At 41.7% G+C, this 26524-nt stretch overlaps 1 protein-coding gene across 1 annotated transcript in view; it reads left to right on the plus strand.

Annotated features, from left to right (window-relative positions):
* The window catches only part of SRP72 (signal recognition particle 72), a 1193396-nt gene that overhangs the window by 122447 nt on the left and 1044425 nt on the right, over positions 1-26524 (plus strand). Inside the window, exon 3 of the mRNA XM_044059445.1 lies at positions 6819-6942. Coding sequence (XP_043915380.1) covers positions 6819-6942 — 124 coding nt within the window. The remainder of the gene's footprint in view (positions 1-6818; positions 6943-26524) is intronic.

Below are 26524 nucleotides of genomic sequence, written 5' to 3' on the forward strand. Positions count from 1 at the left end.
CAGATAGACCTATTTGCATCACCTCTCAATCACCAGCTCAAAAATTCTGCACAAGGACATTCCACCCATTAGCATGGAAAGTGGATTCGCTCTCTTTCAACTGGAAAGGCCTAACAGCATATGCATTCCGCCTCTTCCTTTGATACACAAGGTACTACTGAAAATCAAGGAAGAACGCCCAAGGATAATCCTGATAGCTCCAAACTGGCCAAGACAACACTGGTACCCACTACTGAGGAGCATGTCTCGAACAATATGTGGACAATTCCCTGATGCCTTTGATGTTAACGCAGAACAACTACAGCATCATACATCCAAACCTAAAACCTTGCAACTGACTGCATGGAACATCATATAACAGCAGCTATTCCAGAACTTTCCCAAAGAGTTAAAGACATTATTCTTGAAGCACGCAGACCTTCAACAAGAAGGAACTATGCTGGAAAATGGAAAAGGTTTGTCATCTGGAGTACGGAAAGAGGAAAAGATGTGTCAAACATAGATATGCCTAACATTCTGGAGTATCTGGCGAACTTCTTCATTCAGGCCTGTCCTACTCCTCCATCAAGATACATGCATCAGCTATTTCAGCAGAATACAGCTTTGATACACCTGTTTTTCGCACCCTTTGCTCAGGCAATTCCTCAGAGGAATCAAGAATGTAAAACCTCCAAGGAAACCACCATTACCAGCTTGGGATTTAAACTTTGTGCTAGAAAAGTTGACACTAGCACCCTTTGAACCAGCAGCAACAGCAGACCTACAACACCTGTCATGGAAAACTGCTTTCCTACTGGCAATTACTTCAGCAAGGAGGGTTTCAGAACTACAGGCCTTAATGGCAGTGCAACCCTTCCTAATCTTCCACCAAGATAGAGTGTCCATGAGGACTAATCCTACATTTATGCCTAAGGTGGTATCTAGAGTGTCTTTAAACCAGGCAATCCACCTACCTACCTTCTTTCCCAACCCACAAAACAGAGGGGAAAGAATACTGCATACCTTGGATGTACATAGACAGCTACGCTACTACTTGGACAGAACAAAAATAGCAGAAAGACTGACCAACTTTTGTAGCCTATGCAACAGGAAGGGAAGGAAAAGCTATTTCCAAACAGACAATCTCCAAATGGATAGGAAATTGCATACGATTCTGTTACTCCTTCCATGGAAAACCAATTCCACAGAACATAAGACCTCATTCTACAAGGGCAACAGCCACTACCACAGCCTTCTTACGAGGAGTGGCAACCAAAGACATTATTGAGGCGGCTACTTGGACCTCCGTGCATACATTTGCCAAGCATTATAATTTGCCTCTATATTCCAGATCCCGAGCAGGGTTTGCCACTGCTGTACTGCAAGGGATCCTAAACACACCATAATCTACTTTTATCCTCCTCCCTAGTTGGCTATGGTATTCTACCCACTTGTTATGACTGCAGATGCATCCATGAAGGACATAGTACAGTTTTGTACCTACCATAAATGTAGATGTCCGAACTGGATAGCATCTGCAGTCAGGATTACCTCCCTCCATCCCCTCTGTGGTACTCCAACGCTGTTTACCCTTCTAATAGCTTGCTGTTGGGAGGTAAGTCTTTTATGGTGTATTTGTTTGTGTATATGTACATACATGCTTATTGTTGTGTTTACCTCTATCTATTTGGAAACATTGGCATCTATCCAAATTTTAGCCTGCAAGAGGGCTACTGGCATCTGGGGCAAGAAACACTGAGGAAAATGGCGTCGGCTGATGCCTTTATACCCGAAGACCAACAGAGATGACGTCGGGTGGAGTGCGACATCAGCCGAAGCCGGACCCGGACTTTGGAATCCGGCCGACTGAAGGGCTGCCTGACGACAGGACAACCCACTTGTTATGACTGCAGATGCTATCCAGTTCGGACATCTACATTTATGGTAGGTACAAAACTGTACTTTTTTCTTGTTTGTTTATTTGTATTTGTTTTACAGGGTAGAGCATTGATCTCCATGGACCTTTTTCAGACTCAGCCCAAGTGTAGTGTCTAGTTAAGTGACTTGCTCAGAGTCATGTAGTCAGTGGAAGCTGAGCGAATCAAACCTTGCACCACTGGACTATAGGAAACAGCTTGTTAACAGCTCCTTAATCCTCTAAGCCAGCTGCAATCCCTTCTGGAAAAGATAAGAGCTAAGGTAGAAGGGGATTTTGGATAAAGATGTAAAGTAGGAGGTGCTTGAGCCATTTGAGCTTAACCTGAGTTGAGTGCCTTTTAGAACGTCTAAGCCTACCCAGACTCTAACCACAGAATCCTCCAGTGTAGTATAAGGAGCTAATATGGATAAACTCCAAGTGCAGGACACTTGGGACTAGGATATGGGGGATAATTTGGATGAAATAATGGTGGTTATCCTGGCACTAGAAGCTTTCAGACAGATTTGGAAAACTTGAATCCTCCAGTAACCACAGACTATACCACAGTGATATGGTACATCAACAAGCAGGGAGAAATTCACATGCACACTGGCAGTGCATGCCTAAGAGCTCTCTCAAGAGGCAGGCATGGCTCTTGTAGCTTATTTGTGTTTCCAGGAAAGTGTTGCACAGACTGAGCAGATCGCATGTAGATGTACATGAATGGATGGTGAATAGAGATGTTTTCTTGGATCTGATTGTACCTTGCAGGTGTTCCAGAAATAGACTTGTTTGCCTTCTACAGAATAGACAACTGAGAAAGTTCTGCTGCAGAAGAGTGACTCCAGGGGCCTGGAATGTAGATGCATTCTCCTTCAAATTAACAGGTCTTTTTTTCTGCATTTCTCCCTATACCCCTGATCACTATTGTATTACTAAAGCTCAAGGAGGACAAGCCAAAAGCTATTGCTATAGCCTCATTTTGGCCCGGAGAATTGTGGTTCTTCCTCCTGCAATCTTTCAAGAGAGAAGTGGACCATGGTACTTTATACCAATAACCTTTATGTTAGTAGCTCTACATTCAGAACCCATCACTGCCAAGTACTAAGACATCTTAAATGGCTTGAATTACCCCAATTACTCACCTACCAACAGCTAACTACTGCATTTAATATCCTGACCAACCCTGAAAAAACACCTGCCCTACAACAACTGCTCACCCACTACTCTACCACTCTGCTCCTACCACTAAATCTCTTCTGTGTACCACAAGGGCTAATAACACTGCAGGAAAATCCCTCTACTCTCATATCATAGCTAAGGCCTAGAACAACCCCCCCACCATTACATCTACCACAAATGTTATACAATTCAAAAAACTACTTAAATCACATCTCCTGGAAACTTGGATCTGCCCATGTATAACTTATCTCACTTTCTCCTGTCATTAGACTTCTCGGGTCTATGTTGAATCACGAACGCTTAGAAAAGCGAACGCTGATTCATCGACCCCATGTAAGCGAAAGCTTACAATCGCGTACACTCAGAACAGCGATTCCCCCCCCCCCAGTGAAAAAATTGCTGTTCCGAGAAACACACGCACACCACAAACTATTTCTAATGTGGGGGCTTTGCCCTCCCCCGACGTGGGTGGCTGTGCCCCCCACACCCCCTCCTTAAATATGCCAACTCTGAGACCACACTACAGTAACAAAGAAGGCAAAATACAGAAGGCGGCCAAGCGATTTCTTTCCCAGGGAAAGAATTTGGTTATATGCTGCTTCGGTATTTTGTCGTTTCGCGTTATAAAGTTTGATCAAGACGCATTCGAAAGAATGTGTCTTGGATCAGCTAATAAGGAACTGACTTCTCCAACCACAACTGAACCAACTCACAACATAGGCCTTGATTCATTTACACCTTATCTATTATGTCAAGTATTTGTCTCATAGCCATTTCAGCTATCTATGATTTAGCCTATTATGTAAACTCTTTGACTTTTCTTCTCAAAGCAAGTTATTATTAATCATCTCAACTGTTGTATTCTAGTTTGAAAATGTTACTGTTTTCATGTACTTTTTGTAATTTGTTGTTCTATTTGCGGAGCTTTTCTTTCCGGGCCTCCACTGAAAATGGACCCAGTCCAGCTGGATTTTCCCGGTTAACAAATATAAAATAAAATAAATTGTGTGGGCCTTCTCTTTTGAAACAAGGGTGTCCCTTCTGCACACTGAACTGGACAGCTGAAGCCTGACAGTTTGGATAATTTCACCCTAATCCCAGTTAGGTGCATGTATTCAGAGGACGACCTACGTATTATGAGGGAGGATGTCAAACCAACCCCCCCCCCTTAAAAATCATACCTAAGAAAGTGGAATGCATATCCATAGACCTAGATCCAAATACAAAATCACTGACACTGATCCTGGATTACCTGTCAGCTTTTTTACAATGTTCTCTCCTGTGCTTCCTGAAAAATCCATGCTTCTACTAGCTCAGCCGGCCTGCTTGCCTTTGGATGCCTTTTGAGATAGCTACCCCCTTTCCAGTTTTTATCCTGGAAGGCACTGCTATTAGTGCCTGTTAACTCTGCTAGAAGAACCCACAACTGCAAGCCTTATTTTATAAGAAACTTAGTAGTTTTCCATGCAGATAGTGTCACTTTGCAATAACCACTCTTGCGTGCCAGTGGTGATCAGAGTTGTTACTGAATGAATTACCTGTGCTTTTCCTCGCACCTACAAAAGGGGAGAGAACCCTGTACTCCTTGGTTGTTCACAGATTAGTTAAGTTGTGCTCTGTGCACACACCAACACCCAGAAAAAAAAATGTGCTCTGTGTCCCTGGCTAAGGGTATGAAGGGCAAAGTCGTCAGTAAGCAAATAGACTCAAAATGACTTACATATTGAATTTTTAATACTACTGGTGCTTAAAGCAAGCCAGTTCATTTGAAAACCCCATTCTGCTAGAGCCACAAGCTGCCACAGCTTTTCGGGAATGGGGACAGCAACTTCCCAGCCACAGTCCATTTAGATGCAACCGCCTAGATCTCAGTTTGTATGTTCTCAAGACATTACAACCTAAGCATGACATCTAGAGGTAGGACAGAATTTGCTTCTAACATTTTACTTTGACTTGTGTTTGAGGTTGTTACCTTTTTGATCCTCTTCACCTTTCCTCTCATCTTCCTAGCAGACCCACCTTGCAACCTTAATCTTGCTTTACTTCTGGATAGAGAGACTGGGGAACACTAGGATGGACTGGTGATACAGGGGATGCCCCCTCCTGGTGCACTTAGGCTGCGGTGCCGGGGTCTTTTCTCCTGATATTGTCGGGCCAAGAAAGATGCGAAGATAGTGTTGACCAGTGCCCCATTATATCACTGGTATCCTTAGCAGCATATTAGGCAAGTGATCATGGGCCTGTAAGATATCTAGCCATATGCACCTTTAAGTAGACAAAGTTTAAAGGCTTTGCCAGTGCCACCCCTTTTTGAGCATATGATAGTGATCCCCCTCCAAACTGAGCAGAGACGTGTATGATAACCCTGATGAAAATTTGTGTTTAGCCATGTAATCAATGCGACTAGCCTTAAACGTTTGTTAAGGTAGTAGTTAGTTGGACATGTAGTGGTAATTTATCCTGTGCTGGAAATACATTTGAGTTAGGAACCTACACTTATAAGGTAGTTGGAGGGAGATGGGGAAAATTATTGGGAAAGTTACCAATCTGGAAGTTGGACCAGTCATTGAGTTACTTCTGGGCAGGATATCCCTCAAGTGCTGTCTGCTACAGTGAATGTATTCAAATGTGTACATTTCTGTTAAGTTCTTGACACAGCTGTACTGTTTCTTTTCTGTCAGAATGTGTCCCTGCCATTTTTGTGTTGGGCATGGCTAAAGATGAACAGCTAAGCAGTTGAGGTACGGACAGGTTGTCATTAAGTACTCATTGTTGAAGATGGTACTTTTTTTAATAAATCATTAATGGGAGTCATTGCTTCTGTCATTTTATCTTCATGAAAGCATGTCCTGAATTTTGCGGATATCTTAATCTGGCTGGGATGGCAGATGTATTGAACATACAGCAGCTGCTAGGATTACCTTAAAACACAGATTGGTTGTATTTCAACAGTGCAGCCAGATGTTTACAGTGTGGGTAGAAATTAAGTTGAACAAATTTAAATACATTGTGTGGATGAGTAACTCTAGTACATTTACAGCCAGGTGTTTTAAGCACTTCTGGAATTTGAGCAGTCTTTGTAACAGCCTAGTTATGAAAACAGCAGACGTGTTCACAGTGCAGGACTTAAGTGCTGTAGCAAGGTGGGGTATATGGAGCACCAACTTGTACAGGGTGCTGAACCATTTAAAAGAATTGACAACTTGTTAGCTATAAATACCTGTCAAACTCCTTTTTTAAGGCAATTCTCTCCTTTAAACAGCATACAACATGTCTTACATAACTTGTTAACAGCTTGTGACCTGCAGACTGTTCTTAAAATGTTTGACAAGCTGCGATCACTTGTTAGACTGAAGTGAGGGGTGGGAGCTACAAGCTCAAAGCACCAGTTTCTCTTGCTGTAGCACTGACTGATAGAATAATTATGGAAAGGAGTTTGCTTGTAAATGAAGTAGCAGAATGTTGTTTGTGAAATGAATGATTAATTATGGGAGAAGTACCATCAGTGTATTTGTTTAAGAAAGTGCAGCTTGCAAAGTGTGTGGTAGGTTACCCACTGGACTTGATTAAACAGAAATATCATTCTGTTTTAATTAACAGACCTAAGTTGTAGTAGAGGACAAAAGATTTCATTTTACACTGTTTAAGTAATTGCTAGCTCAAAGATAAAAACAACCTTTTTAAACCTTTTAATTATGGGTGTGTCTGTTATGTTTGTTTTTATTATTTCCTTCTGCAGTGATACTGTTGCATTTGAAAAAGCATATTGTGAATATCGACTGAACCGAATTGAAAATGCCTTGAAGACTATAGAAAGTGCCAGCCAGCATACTGATCAAATGAAGGAACTTTATGCACAAGTGGTAAGTTAGTTTTTTGGGGGGTAGGGAGATGGTTTGTTTCGATGACCCTTGTGTAAAAACTGCTGCATTTTTATTTTGGGGAGCATATTGGTATCTCCATTTGTGTAATTCTTGGTTTAGTACAGGTTATCATATAGCTTTTGGTAGTCGCATTGTAACTTAATTAGCTTTCTGTAAATTTTCATCTGATGTCCTTTTCATTCTTCCTCGATGAATGCGTTCTAGATCCGATCCGTGGATCCGACTTGCCACATGCTTCAGATTTTGGCTTCAACTCTCGAGCCCCTCCCTCTACCCAGAATTCCCTAGTCCATTCCCAGCACCTCAGATCTTGTTTGCTGCCATCGTACTCAGACATAAAGTACTTCTCTTGAGCATTTTGTCAAGTTTTCCACTGTTTTTCATAAGTGAAAGTTAACTTTCTTATCTTAAATTCTAACCTTCTTTTACTACAAAGCCCCTCTTTATTTCTGGTTTCTTTTTCTGTGTCAGATTAGTTACTATATTTTTATGTAGTATATTCTTATTGTTACCATAGTTAGTAATTTCCTTTTCTGTACTCTTTCTGTCCTTTCTACCCTCTCTTACAGGATGATTCTTAATTAACATTGCTGGTAATTTTTCTTTTTAAAATATTTCTTTAAAAATGTAAAAAAAAAAAAAAAAAAAAAGTCTTATTCTTTTATATTTTTCATTATCATTCTTTTATTTAACTGTCATGGCTGACAAGCCAACAGATTTTAAAAAAAGGCACTTCTTGTGGGCACAAAGTCGCTAACTCAGATGTCCACAAGGAGTGCGTATATTGTATCGGAACAGCTTATCTAAACACCAGCTGCTCAGTATGTGCTGCTTTTAATACAAAGGCGTTAGCTGATAGCTGCAGCAAACTTGTACTGAAGGGTCTACATCCTCCCTCAACTACATCATCTTCAGGGGCTCAACCCCCCATTAAAACCTCTAAAACTCCTTTGGAGCATAGCAGGTGCTCTTCACCCAACTTCCCCAGGACTTCTTTGGAACTGTCTTTGAAAGTTTCAAAAATAATGGATCCGGTGTCCTCAGACCCAAAATTACATACTCTGGATACAAAATCTTCAGTTCCTAAAGCTGCAGATCCAGTCATTATTTCAGCAAGCCACACAGCTCAGATTTTGGATCCCAAGCCCACCGATCTGACACCTAATACATCATATACTCCAAGAGCTTGCTCCCCAGAGTTAGTTTTGGATCTGGTCTTCCCGAGACTTCATTCCCCTTTTAAGCAAACTCCCAAAAAGCAGTTTGTACACTAGTCTACCACATCCTCCAGGTCTTCCAGAAGTCTTTCTGATGCAGATAGGATGATGCAAAAGTTGTCAGAACTCCGATCCAGATGCAGGCCATTTCAGCTCTGTCCCCTGTTGGATCTATGAGTCTTCTAGCCACTACACACACAGCATTATCCCCTTTTCTGATCTGTCCTTTTTTTGAACACCAGGGTCCGACGGCGCCAAGTTTTGGAGTCTGATCTGAAGAGAATTACTTCCTGCACTCTGATAGCATCCCTGAACCATTCCACTCCGATTCCTTATGATCAGAACAGGTCCTGAATCCGAAGCATCAGCATCAGACCTGTGGCGCCTGGATCTGCCCCAGTGTTATCAGATCCACCCCTGCCCATTGGAGTCTTGGCACTGGGCAACTCTGGTTAGTTTCCTTCCTCCAGGACTGATCCAGTCAGTCATGATATACCTGTACGTGAAGTCTCTGCTCTGGTGTGGATGGTCACCACTTCTCCTGGTCCATCTGCCGTCAAGGTTGTGGAAAGGGCTTTTTCTGTTTCTATAGATCTGGTCTCTCATCCCTCGATTTCTACCTTCTATTCCCTTTTTGGTTCCGAGCTCTGTTCATTAGGCCTGTTTCACAGGGACAGCCAGTTCCACCTAGTTTCCAGTCCGTCCCTGTAGAGGAACTCCCCCTCTCTTCTTATACTTCCCCCTGAACCCCCCCCCCCACACGTCCCCCTGAACCCCCCCCCCACACGTGGAGATCCATTGGAAGAGGATGTGCAAGAGGAGGCACATAGAGTCCCTGTTGGAATCTCTCACTGAAGATACTGATTTTGAGGAAGGGGAAGGTTCCCCCAGATCACCATCTGATAATGTCTCCTTTGGAGACATATTAGAGATCCCTAAATAAAAAGTGGTTGGTCTTCCAGTAATCTTTCTCCAGAGGAGTTAGTATTTTTGGAGGCTTTTGGATGTTCTTCGTGTTTCACTGTTGCAGTACTTACATTTGGGTTATCTGCTTGCAGGTAGCCCTCAGTCGGCCTGGTTAGCAAAGTCTTGGGTCCTGCATCGGTTGCTGTCTCTTCTTCCATGACGTCAGGTCGTCAGGGGTATAAAACATGCAGCCGATGTCATTACATCAGTCTTTCTTGCTGTGCGGTGCCCAAAGCAGAAGCAGTTCACAAGTGCCGGTCAGCCGACTCCTGAAATTTTCGATTTCGAGTTTCAGAACCGAAGTCAACTAAAAGCTAAGTACCCCATTGGGGAAACTTTTTCTTGCTCTAAACCGATGTCAGTAAAATTAAATAACTGCATTTTTTGTGGAAAGCAAATACCTCCTAAAGATTTTAATTCATACTGTATTCCTTGACTAGGCCCTGACCACGAAGTACCTCGCTGTCTGTTTTGTGCCTTATTTAAACCACAAACTATCCATCGTCTGTGTATTTGCACTTCTAAATTGTTTGGTGCTCGGTTCAATTATCCTGATATGTCTTTGGTAAGCCATCCGACTACCGACATTCCGAAGAAATGCAAAGATAAAGACAGAGACCAGTTCACCGGTACTCGGTGAGGTGCTTTCGCAGCCCCTGATACCCACTACTTCAGATTCGCAAGCCTCTACTGAGACACATTCGGAGTCTGGTATGCCGTGAGATGCTTCAACTGTGGAACCTGTGGATGTCTCTTCCTTGGATGGGTCCGGAGCCGCTGTGCAGGCACCAGGTTCTGAGGGTGTATTCAGGCCTACTGAATTGCATATTAAACTGGCGCCATCTTCTTCTTCAAGGCCTAAAACTCGAACCATGCCTAGAAAACTGATGCCCAGACCCGCATGGTCAGGCCTCTATGCCTAAAGAACAAATGATAATGACTGAAGACCTTATTACTTTAATCAGGGGAAGCCAACCTTCCCCCTCTAAGAGACCTAGGACTGAGTTTGCTTATGATACTTCTGACCAGGATTCTGAAATTTGTTTCCTCTGATGACCAGGATTTGCCCTTATCTACCTATGAGGATTCTGATGCTGAGGACTCTATTCCCTCTGCTTCCTCCACAGAGGATTTTTCTTTTGGTGAAACCTTGCATTCTCGGGGAGCTTTTTCATTGGGAAAGTCTGATTCTAAAAAGAGGCTTAGGGATTTCTTACTCCTGCCCCAGCACAGGCCTTTAGCTATACCTCCTGTACTGGACATTGTTGATTCCTTTTCGGAATCTAGCATGGCCTGTAACTCTTTATCTCCTGCTTCCAGAAAACCTGATAGATATTACAGGGTTCCTGATTCTCACAAGTTCCTTTTCAAAAATCCTACTGCGGATCCTGAAACCATTTCCCAGGGACCCAAGGGCATTAAAGCTACTACTGCCAAATATCCTACCCCCTCTGATAGAGACTCCAGGGCGCTGGATAGATGGGGTAAGAAGGTATACACTTCTGTAACTTTGGCCATTAGGGCCTTGAATTGCCAGTTTCATATGTTAAAGTATCAGCTGCATATTATTGGATTGCTTAAACAGAAAATGATGTTGACTCCTGATTGTGCCGAATATAAGGATTTACAGGATTTTATGCATTCTGCTGAACAAGTTGGTAAAATACTTTGCAATGTGATTTTGATTCACTAGAGGCATGCTGCAGTAACTGGGTCTGTACTTAGAAGGCATGCTTGGCTTAAGGAGCAATCATTGCCAGATCATGTTAAAGCAAAATTACTGGATGCTCCCTTAAATCAGGGCCACCTGTTTGGCAACAAGGCAGAAGAAGTTCTTAAAAAGATGGAGGAAAAAGCTAAATCTATGCAAACTGTTAGAGACTTTTTACAAGTACAACCTCCAAGATTTAGTAGACATTAGCCTTCTAAGAATTGGTCCTTTCCTGCCTCTTCCAGACCTTCTCAGTCCAAACCCAGACTAAGCAGAGCAGTCAGGCTTCAGTCCCAGGGGACGCACAGGACTAAGCAGTGGGGAGCTTCCACTTCCAAATTTGGGAGTAGTAAACCTCCCCCTATGGTAAACTGTCTCAATGACTTCTTTTTAAAACTTCCAAGCACTTCTCAACTGACTGCCCCTTTGGGGGGAAAGAGTGCATTTCATGCAAAGAACTGAGGACTCATTACCCAGGACAAATGGGTTTTAAATAGTGTCCCAAGGATCCAGATTTCACTTCCACACGTCACCAACTTCAAGCGGTTGGCCAGATCTACCTCCAAAGCAGTGGGCAGAGGCCCAAAAGCAAGTACTCTCTCTCCTAAGCATAGGGGCTATTCAGTTGATACCAGAAGAGAAAAAGGGACAAGGTTTCTACTTGAGATTTTTCCTGGTACCCAGAAAAGATAATTCATGGTGTCCTATCCTGGACCTGCTTACTCTAAACATCTTTTTGGTGATTCCAAAATTCAAGATGCTGACTCTTCACCATTTGCGTCCTATGCTAAGCAAAGATGCCTGGTTGGCAACACTAAATTTAAAGGAAGCATACCTGCACATCCCAATCAGGGAATCTTGCAGAAGATACCTACGCTTCAAAGCAAGGCTACACGCAATATCAGTTCTCTGCACTGCCCTTTGGCTTATCTACTTCCCCCACGGTATTCACAAAGTGCCTAGCTCCAGTCATTGTATTTTTCAGGCAAAGAAATATTCAAATATACCAGTACTTGGACGATTGTCTAATTCAGGCAGAAAACCAGGACATACTTTTGAATCATCTGGCTTTTGTACAGAGGGTGCTAACTTGTCTGGGGTACGCCATAAATGAAAAGAAATCACACCTGGTACCCTGTCAACAAATTATATTCCTGGGAGCAAGCTTGAATACAACTTCCCAGATGGCTTTTCTCATGCCAGAGAAACAAATTCACTTGACAACCTACTTCAGACAAGTGGCCACAAAAACCCTTGTGTCTGCAAGGCAAATACTACACGCCTTGGGGTTCATGGCTTCCTGCATTCTTCTAATTCCATGTGCAAGACTGCATATGAGGTAACTACAATGGTATCTAAAAATCCTATGGTGTCAACATTCTCAGGATCTAGAAGCAATGATTGCCTATCATTCCTTGTCTACATCTAGAGTTCCTTTGGTGGGCAGAGGCCTGCCACCAAAACAAGGGACTACCATTCACACTACCCCCTGCTGCCCAAACCCTAACAACAGACACATCAGACTATATGCATGGGGGGGCGCACCTGGCAGGAAGTGCATTCATGGCAAGTGGAACCCAATTCAAATGCACCTTCACATCAGTCAAAAAGAAATGTTAACTGTACAGAATGCTCTGACAGCCTTCAAGGACCACATTCTTCCAGGATATTTAATGGTAAAGACGGACAACTCCACTGTTATGTGGTACATAAGCAGGGGGGGTACACATTTTTACCCCCTCTGCAGACTAGCCATGGCATTGTGGAACACAGCCTTGAGCTACTGAGTGCATCCACAAGCTCAATTCCTGCCAGGAAAACTAAATACACTGGCAGATGGACTAAGCAGAACCCTCATGGACCCACATGAGTGGAAACTGGAACCAAGGATTTTTAACATGTTGACAAGCAAATGGGGGAGCCCAGATATAGACCTGTTTCCTTCCCCCCAGAACTATCAATTGATAAAGTTTTGTGCAAGGATTCCCCACAGACAAGCTTGGAAAGTGGATGCTCTGTCCTTCAGCTGGAAAAACCTATCCGTTTATGCCTTTCCTCCTCTGATCTTTAGTAGTACTTTGGAGAGCAGAGGCAAACAAGACAAACCCAAGGATGGTTTTGATTGCACCAGCCTGGCCATGCCAACACTGGTACCCCCTCCTGCACAGTTTCACTGTTGGTCCCATGGCACCTGCCTCAGACTCCTACCCTACTGTCTCAGCAGGAGAACCAGATTCTGCACCCTCAGCTTCAAACCCTGAACCTGGCAGCCTGGCTAATTACCTAAGCTCTCCTTTACCATCCCCTCAGTAAACCAGTGATGGATGCCATTTTAGAGGCAAGGAGGCCTAGTACTAGAAAATCTTATGCTGATAAATAGAAAAGATTCTGTTCCTGGAACCAGTCTCAAGGGGATGAGCACAGCAGTGCCCAATTTACCTCAGATTTTACAATACTTAACTGAGATGCTTCACAAGGGCCTTTCTCTTTCCTCAATAAAAATTCACATTTCAGCTCATTATAACACAGAACCTCCCTTCTTCTCTCTTTCACTGCTCAAGCAGTCCCTCAGAAGGGCCAAAAATTTAAGACCACCCAGTAGAGCTGCAACTCCAGCCCGGGAGCTTAACTTTGTATTGGAGAAACTCTCCCTTCCTCCTTTCGAGCCAGCTGCTACTGCAGATTTAAAATTCCTTTCTTGGAAAACAGCTTCCCTTTTAGCCATCACTTCAGCAAGAAGGGTATCTGAATTACAGGCCCTTATGGCAGTGGAGCCTTTCATCATCTTTCATGCGGACATGGTGTCCCTCAGGACCAATCCCTCTTTCATGCCAAAGGTGGTATCCACTGTGGCCTTTAATCAGTTCATTCATTTGCCTTGCTTCTTTTCTAATCCACAGAACAAAGGGAAACTGATACTGCACTCCTTAGATGTGCACAGACAACTTAGATTCTACTTGGACAGGTCTAAACCTCAAAGGAAATCTGAACAACTGCTGGTGGCATTTGCTGCAGGGACAGAGGGGAAGGCTATTTCAAAGCAAACTATCTCCAAATGGATATCCATTGCATTCACATCTGCTGTAAGCACCATGGAAAACCTATCCCACAGGGGATCGGATCCCACTCAACCAGGGCTGTATCTACCTCTGCAGCCTTTCTCAGAGGCATACCTTCCAGGGACATCTAGAAGCTGCTACCTGGAGTTCTGTACATACTTTCACCAAGCATTACCACTTGCCAATTTTCTCTAAATCCAGAGCTGGCTTTGCCACTGCAGTTTTGCAGGGCCTTATAGCTGGTCCTAATGCTATCTAAATTCCTCCTCCCATCCTTAGTTTTGGGAATTTACCCAAATGTAATGACTGCAACAGTGAAACACTAAGAACATAGTACAGTTGTGTACACTTACCATAAATGTAGATGTTCAAGTGTATTCACCGTTGCAGTCCTGGTTACCCTCCCTCCAGTCCCCTGACTTCATTTGGCTATACCTCTTCTCTCCTTTTCAGTGCTTAAAAGCTTTTTGGTGTATTTGCTTTTTTGTTTGAGGTATAATCTTGTATATTTATAGATTTAATTGCTTCCCATTAGGGGGGCACCTGACATCTGGGGCAAGAAAAATTGATGTAATGATGTTGGCTGCATGTTTTATACCCCTGACAACCTGACTTCACGGAAGAGGAGACAGCAACCGGCGCAGGACCCAAGACTTTGTTAATCAGGCCGACTGAGGGCTACCTGCAAGCAGATAACCCAAATGTAATGACTGCAACAGTGAATGCACTCTAACATCTACATTTATGGTAAGTGTACACAACTGTACTTTCTGGCCCATCTACGTCTTGTGTGACCCCCCCCCCCCCCCCCCGGTGGATGAGTTTATTGATCAAGACTCTCACCAGACATGGAAGGAGCCAGATTCTGTTGAGCCTGTACCACATCAACCTGAAAATTCCTAGCTTCCCTAAAGATAAACCTCATTGGAGCAAAGGAGTCCCAGTAGATGCTATGGTGGTAGTGGCAACAGTCACTAAAAAAGAGCTAGCAGAACAGAGCTAGTCTGTTCACTTGCCAAATAGAAAGTCTAGGGCTTTGGACAGATTTGGAAAGTGAGTTTTTGCCTCAATGACATTTGCCTTGAGGTCCCTTAACTGTTTGGCACACTTTACAAGGCTGCAGAGAGGTTTGACCAAAAAACTGTCAAATTCTCTCGGAGTCCATGTCTGCAGAGGGTTTCAAAAGATCATCTTCTCAGCTGGCCACTCTTTTGTCAATTTACATCACGTTCATGAGATTGATCTGTGACTCAGCTGAAGGCACCTCATGGGCAGCCAGTTTAGGCATTGCTTTAAGGAGACATGCCTGGATGCAGCTGTATGACTTTGTGGACCCTTTTAAGGCTTCTTTCATTAGTACTACCTGTGATGGAACATCTTTGTTTGGTTCATCTGTGAAAGAAATGCTTACCCACAGCGAACAAAAAGGAAAGACTGTCTGCTGTGGGAATCAAGTTTTCTAGCCCTCAATGAGCATTCTGTAGAAATCAGAGAGGTGGTAAGAAAATGTTTTTGCAAATCTTAGGAACTTTTACAAGATCCATGAGGCAACAACTCCTTCAGAGGCAGGTAAGGCAGTTCTAATGGTAGATGCTGTCCTAGAGGCAGAGGAGGCCCACAAAATTAGGGTTTTTGTGATTCTTTTCTGGATAGACCCTATCAGCACTCCTGAAGTGCTGCCTGACTGCCCACCTCCAGAAGCAGTCAGCTGATGATCGTCCTTGCACTCAAGACTCCTGGGCTGCTATAACAAAAGATACGCGGGTGTTAGAAATAATATCCAGGGGTTACGTCATACCATTTTCCCAACTCCCAATCTACAAAAGAAAGAAGCTTCCCGATGTCCCATCCAGTCAGAGGAAGGCTGCAGCCAGGCTGCAGCCCATGAAATTCAAAAACTGCTAGACAAGAGTCCATCAGGAGGTCCCAGCAAACCAAACAATGTTCAGAACTTACACTTCTTTTTTTGTACCCAAAAAGGCAGTGGACCTGAGATCAGTTTTGGATGTAAGCAAACTAAACCAGTGCATGAAAGTCAAAGTTCTGAATGGTCATGGTTCAGTCCATTCTGCCATTTCTTTGCAAGGACTAGTGGATGTACTGTATAGATCTTCAGGACGAGTACTATCACATCAAAATAAAGAAGTGCTTCTGAAGATACTTACACTTTCGACTGGGAGTTACTTGTTACCAATTCAGAACTCTGCCCTTTGGACTAACCGCAGTCTCCAGGGTGTTCACTAAATGTATGGCAGTGGTGGTAGCTCAATTGAGACTAAAAGGATTCGAAGTGTTTCCATACCTAGACGACTGGCTCTTCGCTCTCTATGCATATCCTTCAACAATCCAGGGACTGTTTTTTTCCAGATTTGTCACTTACTGGGAATAACAATCGGTTACACCAAGCCAAATCTGACACCAGTACAGAGCCTGGAGTTTGTTGCACATCTGAACACAACAATGCAAATTGCATCTTTACCAACTCACTGCATAGACACACTCCGATCTCAGGTTCATCAAATTCTATATCATCCATCTCCTCTAGCCAGATTCACTCTTCAAGTGTTGGGTCTGTGGCAGCAGTAATAGTCCTACTTCCTTTAGCATGTTACTATGTGTGTGTTGTCCAATGGACTATGGCTGTTCTGTGGTCTATTCTTAGGCAACCCTTGTCTTTTCCAGTCAAGCTTAGACCAATTTGGAAACGCCACATCCAGCGGTGGATCCAGTCGGATGACATATCTAAACAGACTATTTGTTTTGCCACCCCCAATGGCCGTGGTGACTATGGATGCCTAAACAAGCAAAAGGACAACTTCCTGCAGTAAATGAGGTTGGGTATTAATTCCACGAACCGCAGCACAAGTTCAAACCAAGAAACGCTCATAGCTTGTAAAAACTTTAACAAAAACTTACAAACATGCAGAGCATACAGCTTTCGGGTACAACCAGTCTTTTGTGCAAAGACATACATGTGTTCGAACAGCTGTTGTATATCAAGACTGTGATCACATGACATTCATACCCAGTAAAATCTGAACAAATTAAAAACTCTTTCATCATGTAACAATTACATAACTTCCTAAAAACATATAAATTACCTATGCAACATCTATATGTACACATGTAAATGTATGTACATAAAATGTAAACGATACCTTCATCTCATATGTAAATATGTTAAATCTTAAGCTTCATTGCTATGTTACTAGTTTTTGTTAAGTTTCGTACTATGCAAATTTGAATGCTTCTGTATACACCTTATATTTTGCATAAAATTTAACTGTGGAGCTTTTCTCCCCAGGCCTCTGCTGAAAATGGACATGCATCCAGTCGGACTTTCCCGGTCAACAAATGTAAAATAAATAAATCCTTTTAGTTGTATTTGTTTCTTAACCAATACTGGCTTAAATACTAACTGCTGTGTTTAGTCCTGGGTGACTGTCAGCCCGAAGTCTTGTTATCCATGCATACTCTCTCAATTCCAATAAATTATTTAAGTCACCCTCTTACCTTCTTATAAATTCTATCTGTCACTCTGAACACAAAGCGATGTTCATGGCCATCTTTAACTATATTCTTGGCTAATGCATTTAATAAATTATTTCTACAAATCTCAGAGCAATGTTCTATTGTATGATCAATTTTTTTACTATATTTACCTACATAGAATGCAGGACATTTTATGTTTGTCGCCAGATGGGTAATATTCATTGTATTACATGTAGCAAATAAATTGAACTTGTATTCTTTCCCCTGGGCTAGAATCTACTAAAACTGTGCTGTTTTAAGAAATATATCTGCAGCTCACACAGTTAAAACGTGGAAGTGTTCCCTGTTTTTTTGCTTATTATTCTTTCTTTCTTTACTTGTGACCTAACATCCTTATAGCAAAGTCTTCTTTTAAGATTAATACAATTTCTGTATGCAAACTTAGGTTCATTCATAATGAACTTCTTTAGTTCAGGCATACTTTCTAATATTCCCCAGTTTCCTTTATTATTTCTTTCACTCCACGAGCTCTTGTATTAAGAGTAGTAAAATAGCTCACATCACCTGTTCTGCTATTAACCATTTGTGATATTTGTTTGGGTTTAAAATAAGGTTTTGCTGTTGCACGTCTGAGTCATTATATCAGACATAGTTTGTTCGAGAAAGATATTATCATAGCCTCTTCGTTTAAAATAATTTGCAGGCTATTTCATCTGTGTCCAACATCAGTTTTCATTGATATTCAATCTACTTGTCCTAAGCATCTGACTTTTTTTGTATGCCTTTTAAATATATGAGGGGCATGCATACTTTGCTGATGCATATACCTGTTAGCCTGCACTGTTTTTCTATAAATTGTTTCTATACCTTCTGGACTTTTCATAATTTTCACATCCAGAAAACTTATTTCTCCGTCTGAAAAATTTAACTTAAGTTTCAGAAAATTGGTTGCATCCCTCAAATAACTGACAAACACCTCAAATTCACTTTGATTACCTCCCCAAACCAAAAAAAAAATCATCATCCACTTCTAAAATTTGATTTTTCATCTGAAATATATTTCTCTTCTCGCTGACTTAATACTATATTAGCATGTGAATTTGCACCTGGTGTTCCCACACCAACACCAGTGCACTGCAGGTATATTCAATCATCAAACTTAATATTTCCAAAAACTGACATATGTTCTCTATCTCCCTAGAATACACGTCATTTCTATTTCTTAAAAAGCCATGTATTAATTCAACACCATATTCGTTTGGAATTACAGTGAATACAGAATTTATATCCGTATTAACTAACATAAAGGTGGTTACAGTGTTACACTCATACCATTCATGTAACTGGCTTAAAAAGTCTGCCGTATCTTTAATACAACTTTTCACACTAACAAGATGTTTCTCTAACACATGCTGCAGATATAAAGATATTGGATCTGTCACCCAGCCTCTCCGAGAAACTATAGGTCTCATAGGTGGATGTAATGCACTTTATTGTATTTTTGGGAGACCATATATAATTGGTGTAAGTGGGCAAGGGACAGTCAAAAAGTTAAATAACTGTGTCAATGTCTTCAGGCAACTGCAGCTCATATATCAGCATGTTAACTTCAGAAATTATTCTCTTCACATCATTTTCACTAATTTCTACAAAGGTTTGAGTATCAGCTAAGAAATTTTTCGTAGCTTGTTCATATTCTAATTTATTCATTATTACTACTGCCCCACCTTTATCAGCTTGTTTAATAACAATATTATCATTTGACTGCAAACTTTCCAAGGCTTTTTGTTCAAAGAAAGTTAAATTATAAAATTTCTTTATCATTTTTCTCAAAACGCACATAGTTGTTGCTCTCACACATTCTGAAATGCCATCACTACAGGCAAACTATTCGAAATAAATGTATTTGACTTTTTAAGTTTTGTGACATCACTACAATTATTGTACTATTGGGATTGGGGGCACTGCTTGGGAAGTACTGTCCAAGGCATGTGGTCCCTCCAGGAGACCAGTTTGCATATCAGTGTCTTGGAGATGACAGCAGTCCTTTTAGAGCTGTAGGCATTTCAAGATGTTCTTCCTTTAGGGACTGTTGAGATTTGGATCAACAACATGTCTGTACTCTAGTGCATTAGCAAACAAGTGGAAAAGCTGGTCTTACCCTGTTTGTGGAGAGGCTGTGAGAATGTGACAGTGGGCAGTCTCCACCAACTACTTTGTAGTTGCAATGCACATTTCAGGGAAAACTGACGTACTAGTGGACAAACTCAGCAGGTCTATTCTGATGCCTCACAAGTGGTCTCTCAAACGATCAGTGGCAGAGAGAATTTTCCATCGTTTGGGTCAACCTTGCTGCTGCCCCTTTGTGTCCCCCCACAGCAATAAGTGCAGCAGGTATTTTGCCCTTATCCCCCCTTAGAGAGGGAGTCACTGACAGAAGCTGTAGTCCTTGTTTGGCCATCCAGTCTCCTTGACGCTTAACCCCGCTTCCCTTGATTCCAAAATTCCTACAGAAAGTAGTCTGGTTGAAAAACTAGTTATCCTCGTTGCCCCTACTGGCCTTGTTAGCCTTGTTCCCCTTCCTTTGGTCTCATCTTCGCTGTCCTCCCTCGGTACTGGACCCAGTTCCAGATCTTCTCTCACACCCCTCAGGGGTGAGTCATCCCAATATTCCAGCCCTCAAACTAACCGCATGGTTTCTCCAGTTCCAATAATAGGTAGACATCCCAGGCTTTTCCCCCTTTATGTACCAATTTGTTATCTTCGCAGAAAGGTTCCACCAAGAAGATTTGCAGGAGCAAATGAAAGATTTTCCCTTTTGGCACTGAAAATAATGTTGACCCTTCCACTGCCCCAATCTCTGCTGTTCTTGATTTTCTGGCTGTTCTTCTCAAATAAGCTAGTTTTTTCTGTGATTTAAATTACAACTGGCAACCATTTCAAATTTTCATATAGGAGATCAAAATTATTTACTCAGACTCCCTACATTTATTTTTCATAAAGACAGGGTAACTTTACAACAAACAAACCCCTTTGTCTATACGTAAAGTGGCTTCTGAATTTAACATTAACCAATCCATTCATTTACCAGTTTTCTTTCCAAATTTTCAAACAAAGGAGAATAATTGCTACATCTTCTAGATATGCACAGTTATGTTTTTATCTACACAGAACAAAACAAATTAGAAAATCAGATCAACTATTTGTATCCTTCTCGTCAAATCGACTGGGTTTTCCAGTTTCTAAAGTTACATTGACTAAATGGATTACTGATTTGCATTTCTTGGACCTGTTCTCAATGAGGCATTTCTCCATCAAGACTGCCTAACCAGATCCATCTGCGTGTTGGTCAAGAACTTCCACTGATGATATTTACACAGCAGTCGCATGGTCCAGTGCTCATACCTTTTGTTGCTCATTACAAATTGGATCTAATATCCAGAAGCAGAGCTGCCTTTGGCTTAGTGGTTCTCCAGAATATCCTTCCATGAGTGCCTCCCAAGATTAAAGTGGCTGGGGACTCTGCCCCATTCATTGAGGAAGAATGAAAAGGACAACCATTAGATTTAAAAGTTATGTACTCATCATAACTAAACATCTGCGTTTGTCCATTTTCATTCTTCCTCAGCTTCCCCCCATCCATCCCCCCTTCCTATAGTTTTCTGGAGGAACCTGTTGGATTTCTTATTGGAGCTTATAGCTCCGGGTTTGAGCCCTATTCTTTGAGCTATGGTGACAAACTCATTCTGAGGTATTGGTAGTGGACTAGGGCATTTTGGTAGAGAGAGGAGCTCTAGAGTTGGATCAAAAGTCTGAAGCATGAGGCAGAGTCTGATCCGAGGACTGGATCCGTAACCCATTTGTTGAGGAAGAATAAAAATGGACAGCACAAATACCTAGTTTTAATTATGACTGCTTTCAGTTTAACTGGCTTCATGTTCCCATCACGTTTTTAAATACCATTAGGAACTGTATGCTTTATTGCAAAAGTTATAGATCATGTAGTCTTATTTTTTATGTTTGAAAAGAAGGATAAAGCTATTAAAGCTATACAATTTAGACTTGTGTAAGGCTTTATTTGTGTGGCATTTGGAAACATCTTTTTACATGCATGTGGACTTCAGCTGATGACCACTGTTAGGGCATTGTAGGCTACTTGAAGTGAATGTTATTTTAACGTATGGTGTTGCAACTTTATACAGTGCATTTGTAGACACAGAGAAGAATATCAAGTCTTTCCGGGTTTCTATACCAATTTAAATGTGTGATCTTGAGTGCTGAAATTGTCATTTGAGCACATACCTATTTAATCCAAAGTCCTAGATAGTCAAGAAAGTATCATAGCCGGACATAAAAATGGTGTTGGTATATAGGGCATGCAATGAAAACTAAATTATTTTGTGTACAAGTGTTATGGGGTAACACTGCAGTACGACAGTAAACATTACTACTTTAAGATGCTTGGTTCTTAAGTCTGGTTACTTTTTGTGTGGAGTGTTATTGTCCTTCCTTTTGACTGATTGACTTTTTTTTGCCATGTACTTAAGTTGACTTTCACATCCCAAATACATGCATGTCTGTGAATTGGTGATCCTTCACATTGCCTGTAGGTGTATATGCAACATATTCAGACATGCATCCTGTGATGGACTGACATGTCCCAGATTAGTTCTCTGCTGTATGTGTATTGGTTGTAGACAAGATAAAATCCACTCGGCTTCAAAGTAAAACTAGTAAACCAAATAAAAAGCCGCCATGGCAAAACAATAAAGCTCCGAACAGCCTGGAATTCTTCTCAAGTCTTTTATTAAACACAAAAATAAACCATAAACGTTCACAGTACGTTTTTGTTTGAAAGACACTTTATCAGATGTGGGCTGGCATTAATCTGTAATGCATATATAGTTAATAAAATAGCAACACAGTAATTAACCAATCACTAAATCAAATTAAAACGTATTGAAGCATAGTAAATGCTTAATAATTCACAAAAATTAATATTAAATATATTGGTTGTAGGCTGTAACCCCTGCTGTCCTAAGTGGAGTAAAGCAGGTACCAGAGACTGAAAGAGTGAGTGAATGAATGTTGCATTACAGGTCTTGCTTGCAATGTCCTTGACACCACTAATTTTGTACTAAGAGACCATTTTTTCTGTCGCAGATGTATCAGTTGTGATGCCATAGTGCAAAAACCTTTTATACTAACTAAACTAACCTGAACAAAAGGCAGATTTGTGAAAAAATAAAACAAAGTAGCAAATCAGAAGCTGTATTGCAACTGCTGAGCTTGTATTGTTACACAGTTAAATTTTTTTGTTTTGCTGGGGAAACACAGCTGAGTTGTCAACAGCTGTTCATATTTAATTCTCTGTGTTAATTCTTTCTTGTTTTATTATGAGATTGTTGAAGTCTTCCCTATTGGTGGAATCTTCTTTCTTCTCTGTACAGCTCCTGGTGACAGAATCGATGGGAGCTACACTCCCTGTGGCCCATGTTGCTGAACCTTTACGTTTACTGCAGTGATCCACAGTTCTTTCTCACTGCTTACACTACTAGAATGTTGTAATAGTTGTCACTTGAAAGTGCCTGTATTTGCTGCTGCAGGAAAAGATTAGATCGTTGCTGCATAAATCACCAACTTTGTATACTCTGCTTTGGATCTCTTGTGAGATGTCTCAACTGTCATTAGTACTGGTGATTCATTAATTTGTTTTGTCACTGCTGCTGGATGATGATTGACTCCTTTCTTGCAAAGAAGGATTGGGAATAGACATAGTAAAAAAAACACCACATGAAGGAATGCTTGAAGGGTCACCAGTCTACAGATTCCCATCTTATATTAGGCTTAGGGTAATTAGGAATCCATACACATTTTTTTATTGTTTTATCATTTTACTGTCTTGGTTAAATACGCTTTTGAGCTTAAAAGACTGTTGGTGGCCTTTGAAGGTGCTCATTTGTGGAATTTATAGTTTTGGATAGTGTGAACAGTTTTACTTCTCTAATTGTTTGCTAATTAGGAATCCAAGCAAAAGATCCCCACAAGTGATTTCATTTCAGCAGCTGTCTTGATATTTTTCCATGTCAGATGCTCAGCCACTGGATTAGTCACCATTCAGTTATTTAACTTTTGGGAATTTATACTGGGGAAGTTCCTTCATTGCTGTTCTCCTGAGAATGGGTCTCTGGTTGTACTGGTAGCAAACAGGGGTAAAAGGGGGGACTCACTTTTGGTGTTTGAAAGTTTACAATTCTGTTTTTTATTGCAGTCTTTGAAATATGATTTTAGTTTCTAAAGTTTTCAGAATGCATTTTGTCTGCCTAAGCAGTGGCTTCATACTCATTGTCTCATTTCAGGGTTCTGTTGTGAATGAGGTCTTTAATCCCAGTCTCTGGTCTCTTGCATTACATCTCACCAGTGGTCAGTCTGTGTGAACTTTCCTTTTACCTGGAGCGCTGTGCATGTATAAGGCTGTGCATCATCCACCTAGGGGCAGGTCTCAAATACTCTGACCAGCAGCCATTTCTCACTTAGCTTATGTTGGTATCTTTGGTGTGCATGCCCTAGTGCTATCCCACTTAGAATTAAGAAATGAGGCAGAACATTTTTTCCTCGTCTTATTTCCCCTTCTGGTTAGTGACATGATTCCTGTTTGTACTGAGAAGTCAGAGGATCTAATGTCTGGGGTCGGTCTTGGTCGATTTGGGATAGGTTTCTTTCTTTATCCCAGTTTGGATTTTTTTTTCTGAAGTTCCCATGCTCGGAGTGCACATGACCTTTGCTGGCTCACAATGTGATGTCAAGTATTATATCAGGAGAGCACACCTAGCCCCCAAAACTTACCATTTACTCTTTTCTGCTTGTGTGGGTCAATTCTTGATCTCTGCATTGGCAGTAAAAAGTTCCTGCATTTGGTACCTAAATTCAAATGTAACTGAGTGGCTGACTGATAAGTCAAGACTCATGGATACTATGCCTACCTCATGGGTGAAGAGCACACCGTGAATTACCGGCTTAAGTGCTACTGATTCATTTTGGTCAGTGTCATACAGAGGGAGCAAGTTCTGACTTACTAGAAGTATAGCAGCAGTTAAAGGTTCTGTGTATAAAAATCAGAGTGAGTCCTCTCATACAACAGCAGGTCTCTGCCAAAGCACTGTTAGAAGGCAGTAGAAAGAGAGAGGCGTTGGTTAAGCACTGTTGGAGATTATTCTGTTTTTGAAACCGCTCTCTCAGCCTCTTTGTATGGCAAGCGTTCTTAACTGGCAAGGGCTTGAGCTTGCAACTGACATCCTTTTGGCAGGTGAGGGGCTCAGATGAGGTGCACCTATGAGTTGAAGTGAGAAGAGGGTGCTTTTGGAGTGTAGAATGCTGCCCATTTTCTAGTTGGTTGGAGCATATGATAATAGCTTGCTGTCTTGTGGAGTGGTCTCTTAATTTCCTTGTGAGGCTATGCAGTACTCAAAGCAGAAGAGACTCTCTTCCAGGTTCCTTCTGGGTTTAACTGGGTCTGATGGACAAAATTGTGTGTGTGTGTGGGGGGGGGGGGGGGCACTGAGTTTTCCCATACCAAGGTTAGCAGTTTATGTCCTAGATTTCAGACAGTTGTGTGAAGTTAGGAACCTTTCATGCAGGTTTAGGGTCACACCCTTGGAGAATGTGATCTAATGATAAGACTGAGTTTGATGAATGCCTTCTCATGTCCCTTGTGGTTTTACTGGCATTTTACCCCACCATCCGGTCTGTGGCATGTACTCATTAAATTCTGAATTCCATGTGAACCCATGCAAAGGCTTTACCACATCTATAACTGGTTTGAGGACAGGGGACTTGGTTACACTCAGGATCCTACAAGTACTTTGAGGACCTGGGGACCACTATGTTCAAGATGATTAAGCGCAAGGCTCATGAAGTCCTGTATGGACTGTGTAGATCAGAATGTAACATTGTGTGTGCTATGTCTTTAAGAAGCATGTGAGGTTGTGCATGCACATATAAATTCCAGATTCATGCAGTCCCTAGTGCCATTTTGTAGAAGCAGACACAGAGTGAGCATGTATGATCGCAGTAGTTAGTTTGTATATAAATTACTTGTCGGTCAATAAGCCTCTATAGTGATTTGTTTATATAGAATAAAACTGCTTAAACAGAACCCACGAAGACTTGTTTATTCGTCTACCAACACCAAAGCGATAGACTATCCTACAGGCTCTGTTCTTCTCCTTAGAACAAGCATCTGAGGGAGGAGTGTATCATCACCCGAGCGCTTGGAGCCTTCATTATGAAAGCCATTAATACAGTCTCAAAACACTTGGACTGTGGCGAGTTAGCTCTTGAGAAAGTGGGCACCCTTTAAGCTCCTTGCTGAATGGAGCAAATGCATAACTGGGCATCATTGGGCTGATTCTCTTGTGGTCTTTGTAGTTCAGTATAGGGCCCAATGACCACAGCATTTGCTGCCGAGCTGCCAGACAAAGAGTCTAAAGCCTTGGGTAAGTTTTATAAGGTAGTACCTCTGCTACATTAGTGCACAGAATCTTAAACTATTCATCACACCTTTTATAAGATTCCTGCCATCCTTAGTGGAGCAGGCACTAGAGAAGATTTCCACTAAGGTAGTACTCTGCCATGGTGGGGCACAATTACTTCAGCTGGTCATTACACCTGTGAAGATTCCAATCCTACTTGGTGGTACAGGTACTTGAGAAGCTTTCCATTCTACCTTAGTTTGTGATTGAGGAGAACTTTGCCAACAGCATGTAGAGTTGATGTTCTTCGTGTTTCACTGTTGCAGTCATCACATTTGGGTTATCTGCTTGCACGTAGCCCTCAGCCAGCCTGAATACCAGAGTCTTTGGATTTCTGCATCGGATGCTGTCTCTTCCATGATGTCAGGTTGTCAGGGGTATAAAACATGCAGCCGATGCCATTACATCAGTCTTTCTTGCCGTGCGGTGCCCGAAACAGAAGCAGTTTGCAAGTGCCAGTCGGCCATCTCCTGAAATTTTCGTTTTCGAGTTTCAGACCTGAAGTCTTCAAAAAAGATAAGTACCCTGTTGGAGATCCTTTTTCTTGCTCTAACCCATGTCAGTAAAAGTTAACATTTGTCCTGC

This window comes from Protopterus annectens, chromosome 17.part0 (assembly GCF_019279795.1).
Source record: "Protopterus annectens isolate FY-2018-M chromosome 17.part0, PAN1.0, whole genome shotgun sequence".
Taxonomy (NCBI): Eukaryota; Metazoa; Chordata; order Ceratodontiformes; family Protopteridae; genus Protopterus; species Protopterus annectens.